This window comes from Coloeus monedula (assembly GCF_965178545.1).
Source record: "Coloeus monedula genome assembly, chromosome: 18".
In the NCBI taxonomy this organism is placed as follows: domain Eukaryota; kingdom Metazoa; phylum Chordata; class Aves; order Passeriformes; family Corvidae; genus Coloeus; species Coloeus monedula.
Genome location: NC_138798.1, coordinates 1,203,936 through 1,216,252, shown reverse-complemented (window position 1 = coordinate 1,216,252; position 12,317 = coordinate 1,203,936). Strand labels below are relative to the sequence as shown.

Genomic DNA, 12,317 nt, shown 5'->3' with positions numbered 1-12,317 from the left:
CCTATTTAGTCACTTGTAGTTCCGACTGAAAATCAGTTTCTCTGATAGCAGTATCTGCTTTCAGGCAGCACAAACCAGCAACTCCTTCAGTGCTGCAGAACTGAGAAGTATCAAAACAAGTGCTGTCCTTGTTACACTTCCAGAAAAAGGGAAAGAAAATTGCTGAGCAAAGCTTATCCGTTATATAATTGAAACAGATTTGGAGATAAGGCAGGAAATGGTCATTAAGGTTCTACTCCAAGACAGCCAAGCTTTGTCTATAATCATTTTGCATTTGATTGAATCAATGGCTTCATCCCTGCCACAAGCACAGAGAACAGTAATGGAGTGGGAATAACAAACGTTTATACCCAAAAATATAAACACGAATAAAATATTGTAAGAGGATCACGACACCCATTAGTGTCACATCAGAACATCTTGCCTAATGTCTCCACAGCAGCTATGGATAGAGGGAAGTGCTATCAATCGTGTTCTGCAGATGAGGAACATCCAATAAATCTCCATCTTCAGCCACCCCAGCAATTTCCCAGGCCCATCCCACCTGGCACGCTTCCAGTGCAACAGCACCCGCAGGGGAAGAAGAGTCAGGAATCCTGGTCTTCCTCTTCTCAGTCATCACTAGCACAGCAAGAGGCCCCATTTCAGGTACAGTGAGAAACAGCACTAACCCAAGAAAACACGGAAATGCTGCACTCCTTAATCTCCCCTTCCATTCACCTCATCACCCAAGGAATTAAGGAAAATAAAATCGGCCAACTTCCGAAAGACGTAAGTAAAGGACGGCACAGATTAGGATGCATCCCCCAATTCAGACGGTGTTTGAAGGGTTCCCAAGTCACACTTCTGATCAGTGTTTAATTCCCACCACACTATTTTCTCTTTGCTTCTTTGGTCATCTACTTGCCAAGAAAGGGGTGGAAGATCGATGCTTCACAGGGAGGAACAGCAGTGCTGTGCAGATGCTACAAGCAGTAAACCCAACTAATAATCTCCTGGGTCAGGATTTAGAGTGTTACGGAATTATTATTGCCTGAGAATGAAATCAGAAGAATTGGGGAGAACTTTCTAATTGCTTCACCATTAATCTGGAACACTGTCGCAAGCCCATAATAAGCAAGGCACAAGAACTTCAAATCATATTTGACAGATGGGCTTAATTAGTTATTCTCAGACAGAATCATAATATTTGCTGTTAATATTCATCTGAAAACACCCTGCTGGCTGTGATAATATTTATATGTTAATCCTTTTACGATAAGCTCCCGGTGCCAGAACCTCTCCAAACAAAATGACGGATATATTTCAAACCCCGATAAGGAAATGCTCTGGCATTCTGCTCTGGTTTGTCACTTGCACAAGTGCCTCCTAAATCCGTGAAATTACACTTGTCACACTGAGTTAGCTTTATTAACACTATTTTCTGATCCATGTAAAACTATCAGGAACACAAAGGTACTGAATGTGCAGTTAATTAACACTGCTACCTTTGCATCCATGTGATCAGACCTCTGGTTTTAGGAGAAATTAAAGAATATGCAAACACAGAGTTTGTATAATTTCTAAATAACTATGGAGGCAAAAAATTTGGTAAGGGACATCAATATTTACCTGTTACCCAGTGTGCCTATTTGGTGACATCAAGCACGTCTAGATAAGGATAAAATTACTTCCCAAAAACTGCAGAGCACACTACACTCTCTTTGGCCATATAATGCTTCATCTTGCTTCTTAAAAAGCACAGTTAAACAGATGGGACTAAATTTAATGAGGAAAACAATATACTGGGTAATGCATCGCAAATATTTTGCTCGTGTTTACAAAGAGTGAGGAAGAAGCTCTCAAAAGTGAGAGAACTACAAAATCTCAGCTGGGAACTTGATGGAACAAATCAAACCAGAAGTTACAGGACAGTTACACACACACCTCGTCCTCACTGGGTTTCCTTTCCAGGACCATCTGTGTATGAGCTCATATTTCTTTTAATAAACATCATGCAGTGTTTATACTCAGCATGTGCAAGTACACAGAATCCACAACCACTGCATGAACCACGACACAATAATTTATTTTTTTGTGAACCAGGGGTCATTTTAAAGGCTGGCTACTGAATGATGAATAGTGAAGGGGAGTTAAGTTGCCAAGATTCAATTCCCCCACGAGGCTGCTTTGTATTTTCCTTCTGAGGAAATCAGGCAAATGCACTCCATGGGCCCAGCAAGATAAAGTGTGATGGAAAACTCATCGCTGAAATAATCTTTGATTTTGATCCAATGCCCATGTCAGTCAATGAAAATATTCATACTTTCTTCCAGTAGCTTTGGACGGGGATTTTAAGGAATCTGACAGACAGTGCTCGGCAGAAGGAAGCTCCCACCTTGACACACACACACATTTCTTCTTTGACCAACAACATTCACTCAGGTATACAACAATATATGCTTTAATCAAGAAAATTCAGGATACTACAGCAAAGGGATTGTGCAGAATCTGAGTTACAAGATGGAGAAAGTGATTCCTGCCATGATTACCAAGGGAAGTTCCTCCCTTCCTCCTTTTTTCCATACGTACAGATTGCAAAGAGATGAAACTTCCTAATTATTAGGTTCAGAGGGTATTTACTTAAATATTATAAACCACATAATAAATCCCCAAAAACCTATGAGATTTTGTAAAATTTCACAAGTGAATCACACATGTAACACAGGAAGTTTTCTAACAGCAATGCCAACCACAGAGCAAAGGCAGTCAGGTCCTTGTAACTGTGCACTTAACTTGCAGTTCCATAAGCAGTGAACAAAAAGCAACAAATTATATAAAAATGTATTCATTAAACAGAGTTGTGATTAAAAAAGGAACATCCACCTGCTAGATGAAGGCATTTTAAGACCTGTCAATGTTGCAGAATGGGAATGGAAAATAGAAAATCTTTTTCCTTCTGCAGATTAAAAATTCATATCAATCTCACCAACAACATCATCATCAACAAGTCATGAAAGACCAAAACAAAAAGAAGGAAAGAAATACCCAAACAAATGAAGGGAAAAGACCCAACCCACCAAGAGAAGCCCAAGTAAAATTAATAAACCGAACCAAAAAAACCCCACCACAAACAGCCCTATAATGACCCCCTGCTATAATGTCTGACATCAAATAATTTGAAAAAAATTAAACTAGCCACAATCAAATTCTAAGATATGAAACAAGTTCTTTTAAATAATTTGTGACAACAATATTTCCTGCTAGTTTTTACTTCCTTTGAGCACTAGGACTGAGTAGCATTTGTGTGGTGGGCTGAGCAACACAGTACAAAACAAAGCCACAGCTTTTCCAGAAGCATTTCCTTGTGCACCATAGGAAAATGTATTAAAATCCTGGCAAAATATTTGGAAAGGACCAACACCCATCAGTCATGAAAAGCAAGGCTGCTGGACGTGACCTACCTGTTCTCAGAGGCAGCAGATTTCCTCTGGCAAACGACTACAGCGGGTGCGGATTTCCCGGTGTAATCCACGCTCTCTCTGATGTCCCACAAGTAGGGGCTGCTGGCTCTGACGCTGAAAACGTTCACACCTTTCTTCACCTTCGCCCTGGGAGAACAAGGAGATATTTCCCCAATTAGATAGGAAATGTCAGCTCAATCTAGTCCTTATTTCTTCATCAAGTTCTCATTATGCCCCACAGAAAATGCCACCGCTCATTAAGAGCTCAACAGCAGGACAAGGAAAGGAGGTGAGAGAATTAATTAAGACTTCCATATTTTGAAGAAATAATATCAAGATAGAAATCTGATTGAACTAGTGTTAATTACAGCTTTAGCCATGGCTAAATTGCAGGGTAGGTATGTTCTGGAGCAGGCTCCTCACTGCTGCTCTTCCATTAGCCACACTGAGGGCACCACTGGGCATGTTAAGGCTCTCTCCTGGCTACAAGTTATTGTATTGGAGCAGAAAGTACCATTTTTGTTGAAAAAGAAGTCAGGTTGGTGCTGGGGCTTATACCTGGAGTGAGAAGCCATTGCTAGGCCCCACTACAAGAAAAATCTACTCTTTTTCTCCCCCATCTTTGGGTTACTCAAAGATGACATTCCTTATCTTTGCTCCAATTTTCATCATCTTTCTGAGTCCACAACATTTTCTTTTGATACTGTTGGGTTTAATTGTCCTGTCAGCTCTGAACTTAAAAATACTTAGTTTTAAAAATTCTTATTTTTCCTAAAGCAACTGATTTCTGTGTTGCTCCATTTCCATGTGTAAGGTTAAACAACAGGAAGAGCCATATGGCAAACTGGACTGGTTCCTACTGAGAGGTACTTTCTAGTTCTCATGTGCCAGCATAATACTTCTGGGTTTGCATGTTAAAAGAATCACCAGAATAAAAACTAGAAGTTACTAACCAGAAGTGGAGAAGAGGGACTTTAATATGGGAAGAGGCACTTTCAAATATCTGTTTCAATTCCTCTTACCAGGTGTTGCCTTCTTTAATTGTCTCTCTCGAAGTAAACACGTACCTCAGGGCACTACAGAATGACCCCACAGGTATAAATGTAAAATATAATGTTGGCCAAATTACTGAATTAGGAGTCCCTGGTGTTAACTTCTGGTTCCTGAACGTGTTTACAAGAAATCCATTGTGGTCAAGCCTCGTGTATGAGGTGTCAGGAAATGACAGTTTAATTATATTTGCTTAAAATCTCATACACAAAATCCATTCAGTGCTATGGCAAGTTCTCAATTCCGGGCAGAAACCCCAAAAAGGTAAGTGAGCTTTTTGTCTAAACAGCTGCTGCCACGCAGAGATGCAAACAGCAGTGAAACCAGCACTGTCAGCTCTGCCCCCGCATGAAATTGCTCAGGAAATCTTTGAAGGACAAGATCCACACAGATGTTTTCAGAATGAAAGCCAAAGGATTCCTTCAACTGTCTTGAACAAAAAGGATTATATCTCATTTCTTTTACCACTAACTCAATAGCAGTGGCTGCAATTTCCTTGGCACACCTGGAAGAATAAATACACGAAGGCTGCCAATTTTTGTGCGAGTTCTCCTATGCTAATTTCACAAAATGAATTTTAAGCATGTGCAGTTGCTGCTGCTCAAGCAGACATCCCTCAGGACAAGAGATCAGTGGTCAAAGGAGAGTGGAAATTAAACTACATTCCTGATGTCTCAGAGAGGGAGGTAGGAAAAGGCCACACAATCTGGAGGAAACATTTCTCAGCACACGTCTTCAGCTGTTCCTAGTGACTGGCACCTGGTCCTGCCTTCCTGCTCCACCCCAAGGAAGGAAAACTGCTGGGCATCAGGTGAGGCCAGTGACAGAAAAATTATCCCCTCTCCCCAGGGAGATTTGGGTGGCTCAGGCCCTGTGCATTAATCTGGCTGTGATTCAGAAACTCATCCCCACCCCTGGAGCTCTAACACAGCTGCTGTAGTTGAAGGTGTCACTGTGGGATTTGGGGGACTGAGCTGAGCTGATGGACTGAAAAGCCCCAGCCTGGATGGAGCTGAGCTGATCTCCAGCACCCCCAGCTGTGAGCAAGGGGCTGCTTTCATTTCCCACAGCCTGATGCTCCTGCTGCCAGCTTGGCCCCTCAGCTTTGTAACAATGGATTGTGTTGACTACACAGCAGCTATGCTTTTATACATTTTATTGACAAAACTGGCATGGAGTCCAGGAAAAGCAGCCTTAGACCACAGCAGGGTCTACACCTTGCTCAGCTGGCACACCTGCAATGGCTGTACTGCAACTGAAAAGCTGTGCAGGGTCTCAGCACTGCACAGCAAACAGATACACGCTGAAAATTGAAGGAAGTTCTCACTCGTAAGTTAAAAAGCTCTAAAAACCATAGTAAAATAAGTGTATGAGCACAGACACATAGCTGATACCATCCTCATGTCTTCTGTCTGTATTCCTTTAAATGCCAGGCTGAGGAGGCAAGGCAGGAAAACGGACACAAAACCAGCAGGACAAGCTGAGTTTACCCTTGACATTCACTTTATCCAGTGACAAAATGCCATCCTGTACTGATTTCTAATGCTTCAAAACAAATGCAGATCCTTGGGGTAAATGCAGTCTATGGATCAGGATTTCTTAGAAGAGGTAAAGTCTCATTCAGTCATCTGTGAAAAGATCCACTCCCCTGACTTTACTGAAAACAGTAACACAAGCTTGCTGTTTTCTACAGAATTAGAGGTTATGAACTCCTTTTGAGGAATCAGATTAATATGCTTCTATAATTAGCACAGAAGCTTCAATTCCTCGATCCCAGGAAATGTTTTTTCCTTCAGTATATCTCAGTGCTGTGTTTTCCACTGCTGGGCAACTGCAGAATTTTATTCACCCCATTTGCAATGGCAGTAGCACTTTGCAATTACCAAAGAGTGACCTGGATAAAGCAGGGTTAATAACAACTGAAGGTGTGGTTTCTGTCACCACACAAAACTGAAATCACCTGAGGTGAAAGCACTGTGCCTGCTGCCAGAGCTCAGAGCTTCCTGCACATCTGCTGTATGGGATGGCCTGGCTCCCGAGGCAGCCTTGGTTCAGCCACAGCTCAGCCTAAGATTTCTCCAGTGCAATACACCAAAAACCTGCATGGCAAAGCTTTCCCATGTATTTGCTCTCAGTTAAGAGTCCAAGTACAACAGGTTGTACATTTGCTCAAAACCCCGAGGCTGGGCTGCAGCAAGTGGAGCTCTTGGAGTGTTTTGTGCCCGTCACTTCCCTTTGGGCCAGTCTGTTTTGCAGAGAGGAGGAAAGAAAGGCTATAAACATTTCAGTCATGTCTGGTTTGGCGTTGTTGTTTCTTTTCCAACAAGGAGCCTATCCAGCTAAACACCTTCCTGGCTGTTAGTTACCTCTGGATCACTGCTCACAGCGCAGCACATCAGTTACCGAGGCTCCTGAGCGACTCACCCCTTGCACCAAATCAATCATGGCAAACAAAGCCCTTGGGAGTCCACAGTCCCTGAAAACTCGTCAATGCTGACAGGGTACAAATCAAGGGAAGGGAGAAGCAACAAAAAAAAGCCACAGAAGGAACTCCCAGAATCAATACATCACAACTGAAATCAAGGAAATACATTACCTAAGTGCATAAAGATAGTGATTCCCAATTCCATCCCATGACCCACTAAACATTATGTTTACTCTGGTGATGGAAGAGGCTGCAACTCCAATTAAAATGCAGGCACTGTCCTCTCTCATTTATCAAAGTGTCTGGTTTAGCATCTCCCAGTCTCTGCAGTTTACAACCAGTTAGCGCTTAGCTTTCAGCCCATGTCATTACCGCGGGCTGGTAATGGCTGTGAAATTGTTACTTAAGTGTTGGATAAAGTGGAACAGCTGCCTGGTGAAAAATCACAGCGCTACACACGCGTGCCGCTGAGTGCCACGGCACAGTGTCACAGAGCGTGTGTGTGCTCCGAGCAGCCGCGGGGACAGGCACGGGAGAGATGGCACAGAGCCCTGCCCTCGGGACGGGCAGCACATCGGAGCCAGGGATGGGCAGGGCACGGACACCCGCCCGGACTGGGCCAGGGATGGGCAGGGCACGGACACCCCGCCCGGACTGGGCTCCCCTCCGCATCTCACTCCGACAGTGTCCTGCACACAGCACACGAATATCACACATCCCCCTTCCCAACACACGGTGCAAATAAACAGGCAATCCAGCCCCTAAACAGCTCTAAATAAAGATGCTTTAGACCCGTGACATCGAAGTTAGTTTTTCATTACTGTAAGTGCTCAGGGCAAAGATCTGTGGGAACCTTTCATGGTCCTGAGAAAGCGAGTTACTTGCAACATCAAAGGAGAACAAGAATAGGGAGGCTGTTAACACCCTGCTACCACTGGTTGTCATCTTGTCACCAGTGGCGACGAGAAGGTGGCAGATAAATCGTGTGCGGAGGGGGCATTTTTGAGAGCTCCTAGGAACCTACCAGACATCGCAGTGGCCTCTGAATTGCCTTGTCACTGCATCTCCCCAGAGCTTTTCAGAAATAACTGGAAGGGGCTTCTATTTCTGTTTAGTGTTTTTTCCTGCCCAGAGCCTGACCTTAACCCAGCAATGGAGAGAGACCAGAGCAGTGCCGGATACTGGCAGCCTTCTCTTTGCCAGTATCCACCTCCTTAGGGCAGCAGGGACAGGAGTACGAGGGGTGGGGAGAGGCTTTTTCCCCACCAGCCCATTTCAAACCAAAGACAAGCAAAACGGGAGCAGAAATGGACCTGACCACAGCTTTTCATGGCATGAAACAAAGAAATCAGGTCAATTTTTACTCACTGGAAAGTCAAATGCACTCATGTAAGTCAGCAGCAAAATACTCCCTGCACAAAACCCTGCAAGTACCCATACAATTCTACCCTGTAAATGCCCAACATCTCATTGCCCAGAGCCCATTCTTGCTGAGGACGATGCCACGGGTTGCTCCTCACACAGGCTCTTCCCAGTGACCTCCCCTCTTGATCCAATAACAATTGCTGCTCTTGAAGCTGGAAACGTCTCGTCTGTACGCCCTGAGCCTGGAGGGGCTGAAGGGCAAAACCAGCCACCCTGCACACACCAAGCAGGAGCTGACAGACCTCCTCAGGGTCCTCCTGAAGACCAGAGTTAAATGTCACGCTTGAAAATCAGGTAGTGTGGGTCCAGATGCTACCACGGGATCTAAAAGACAGCAACTGTGGCACGACTAAGCTGTAGATGTATTCACAGAATTCCCTGGCAATTGTCTCTTGCTGGCAAGTAAGTGCAGAATGATCCCTGTTAACGCTCGGAGTGCATTAAATGCAGACACCCTCTGCAGGATCTGAGGTCATTCTGGAGCTCTGTGTTGCTTAAATGATGCCGTTTTGATACCAGAACGCTTCGGTCTGACATTTACATCCTGATGTTTCACTGCCTGCACACAACCTCCTCCCCTCCCTGAGGCCTCTGTGCTCAAAGAATCGTATACAAATGAATGAAAATACCAGAAAACAATGGAAAACAACAAATTTTCCACCTTTACTTCAGAATTTCTTTTAAATTTTGGAGTACCAAAACTGAAGATAACACAGGTTTATGAAAGCCAGAAAAGCTGGTAAGCTCGTGAACAGCACTGGAATGGGAATGAAGAAGGTTAGAGAGCTCACCAGATTTAACAACAGTCAGAGGGTGAAGCGTGAAGCCAAGGTTCCCAGTGGAAACAAAACCCAGAGGTAATCAAATGCACAGCCAGCCCTTTGTCTTTCCACTCTCCCTGAAAAACCATCCTTGGGCCAAAATGCATGCCCCATTTGAGAAGCTTAGACCAAATTAACCATTCCACAGCACAAGGAGGGCTGGCTGGAATTCGTGTTTCCAGCATTTCCATTTCCAATTTTATGTACAGCATTAGGGTAATGCTAAATTTATCCACTTTAAGGCCATACTCTTCTTCTGCTTCCCTCTGCAGTTTCATTGCTTTTTATGGCTGAAGCTAATATAGGACAGAATTTGATCCTGAAAGAGGCTCTTTGAACATCAGTCAGAAATAAAATGTGCCTGTCATTGAGAAAACAGGCACAACTCAGCCCAGTTTTGTTAGACTTGAGGCATATTTGCTGTGAGCAGATGAAAACCAAGCATACAAAGCCTTTCTGGATTTTTACCTATCATGAACCCCTGAAGAAATTTAGACCATTAAACCCAAAAATTATTTCCCCATCAGGAGCAAGCCTTTACCATTGAAACTCTTTCAATGGAATAAACTGTATTTGAGAAGGGCCCGGTTAAACCAGCTGTTCTAGAACTGGCTGAAGTGAATTGCACCTTCCTCAGTTCAACGGGAAAGGCAGATCACAAAAAATAGGTCATGGAGTAAGACACATCCTACCAACCATCTGAATGTCTGGGTTTAATTCCATAATTAACTTTGGCATGGCTTATAAAAGGTAGGATTTGGATGCTGTGATTTAACGTGCAGAGCTGGCTTCTGCAAGGCTTTTTTTTGTTCTGTTCTCCCTGTTGAATACTTGATGCACAAACCAGTGTTGTCAGTTGTTTTCAGAGAAGATGCCTCGAAGTTTCTTCAGATTACACTAATAGTTCCACTGATTGAAAATCCACAGCAGAAGAGAATCGGGAGTCCCTGAGATACTGATGGAGTTAGAATAATTTATGGAGAGCAGTCTAGCACAACAGAAGCTATTTAAAGCTGTATGATATACCCACAAACTCTTATTAAGGTCTGTGGTTTTCAGCCCTGTGAGACAGAAACCAGTTATCATTATGCATCACCATGAAAGCAGATTAAAATTAAATCAATCTGTTTATCTATGGGTTTGCAATGCAGCTTTTCCAAAGCATAACACATTCTCCATCTAATTAACATTTCAGGAGGAAAACCCATTCCACACAGACACTAAGCCACCCTCATTCAAATGGAGATATTACAAAAACATAGCCCAGGTGGATTTATAACAAAATTTAATTAGCGAAAGGGCACAAGACCTACTTAGGCTTCAGAAGTTGAATTGTGCATACTGGGAGTTAAATAAAATGGATTTTTCTGTAATATGTATCTCATGGGCTGCCAAAAGTGCCTGTTGTGCTCGAAGTTTGTGTGCATGCACACAGGTGCAGATATCTGCATACATGTACACTGTATTATTCCTCTGCCTTTCAAACACAAAGTCCTTGTTAAAAACATGTTTTTCAAGATGTAAAACACATGAGTCTCTGGAGAGCCAAAAGGAAAGGATGCATACAAATCGATTTAAAGCAGAAACAAATACAGAGTCTGCAGCTCTGACCTCTATTTACTCACCAAACAAGGCATCAGAGGGCCACATCCTCAGTGGGAAGCAGAATCAGGTATTTTTTTCAGAAAGACCCTGAATTAGATGGAGCTCAGGAAGCAGACCTCCAGAGATGTTCAAGCTAAGAATAGCACACTGTGCCCCCCAGGGACCCGCAGGAGTCATCTTGGGACTCCCAACATGACAGAAAGGCCAGAAACAGAAAGGTCAGAAACAGGTTTTTCACAAACCTCGTGGCTGCCCCATGCCCACAGCCTGGCTGGTGCCCCCTCCCTCCTGCTCCCTTCATCTCTGGGCTGTTCAGGATGCTCGAGGCAGTGAGGAGGAGGAGGAGATCCCCTCCCCAGCCCCCTCCCCTGCGGGATGGAGCACTGGGCACCAACGAGCAACCAGCCTGAGCAGGACAAAGCATTTCTGTATGCAGGGGTGTGCGGGAAGGTGTTTGCTTACAAAAATGAAAGGCAAAGATAAATAGTGCTGCCTGCTGATTTAAGGTGGTTGGGAGCCCCATGGACTGCTTCAAACTACTGTTTCCAAAATAAATGCAAAAAATATTATGTAGGGTCTGAAATCTTTTAAAATTGCTTGTAAGAAAGCAAACAATGCAGCACATCCCTTTCATTCCTGGCCAAACAGCAGCAAAGCTGCTAACAGCACAGCTTGTGCAACCAGCAATTTTTTTAAATTACACTCAGATTTAAGAAAAGACAGGAAAAACAAAACACAGTGCTGGGCACTCTGTGCAGTTGAAAACAAAGAGCCATCTGCCCCACTTCACAGGTGAAAAACATATTATGAAACAGCTACCACAGCACAAGCAGCATGGGAGTGAAGCGGGTGTTGAGCAGCCCCAGGGAACCCTGCAGCCCCTGAGACGAGTGCAGTGATGGAGTCAGAAAGAGACTATTGCAGATGGAGTCAGAAAGAGAAGACAATAACAAAACATTTTCAAAGAGCTGCAGGGACATTTCTCTGTGTTTATGTAGACAAATATACATTTCTGTTGAGCGGGAAAGCAACAAGTGGGGGAGTTCTTCTGATTCACTTAAACTGGCTGAGAACATTGAGCACAGAACAGCGAAGAAAAAAGGGGTGAATTGTGCAGGACGAGTCTTCCAACAGAAACAACTGCAGAAACAGGAACAGACCTTTATATTCTCTGTACCGACCAAGAAGAACTGGGGTTGGTAAAACCAGTCCTTTGGCTTCATCTCCAAAGCAGTGCCTGGTGCAGGGCCTCTTGTTTTGAAGTCACACAGTAGGAGAATTTTTTGAGGGATGCAGATTCTCCTTCAGAGCCATGACCTGGCCAATGACCTTTTTACAAGATTTGAATGGAAGGATGCTGTTAGCAATCAAAACTAGAGGAATTTTGCCTCATCAAGCAGCCACCACCCAAACTCCCCCAGCTGCCTGATGCTCAGTGACAAGGAGCGTGCATCTTAAAGCAAATGCTTCCAGGCTGAGGCTAAAATGTATCAGCAGCCACAAATAACATCAAGAACCTCCAAAAATGTTTCTGTCCTCTCCTGGAGA

General features: G+C 43.8%; 1 protein-coding gene across 1 annotated transcript in view; it reads right to left on the bottom strand.

Moving 5' to 3' along the window:
* Positions 1-12,317, bottom strand: part of TMEM132D (transmembrane protein 132D) — a gene marked incomplete at both ends in the record, with an annotated part of 204,564 nt that overhangs the window by 118,687 nt on the left and 73,560 nt on the right. The window contains one exon of the mRNA XM_082293258.1: positions 3,444-3,590. Within this exon, the coding sequence (XP_082149384.1) occupies positions 3,444-3,590 (147 nt within the window). The remainder of the gene's footprint in view (positions 1-3,443; positions 3,591-12,317) is intronic.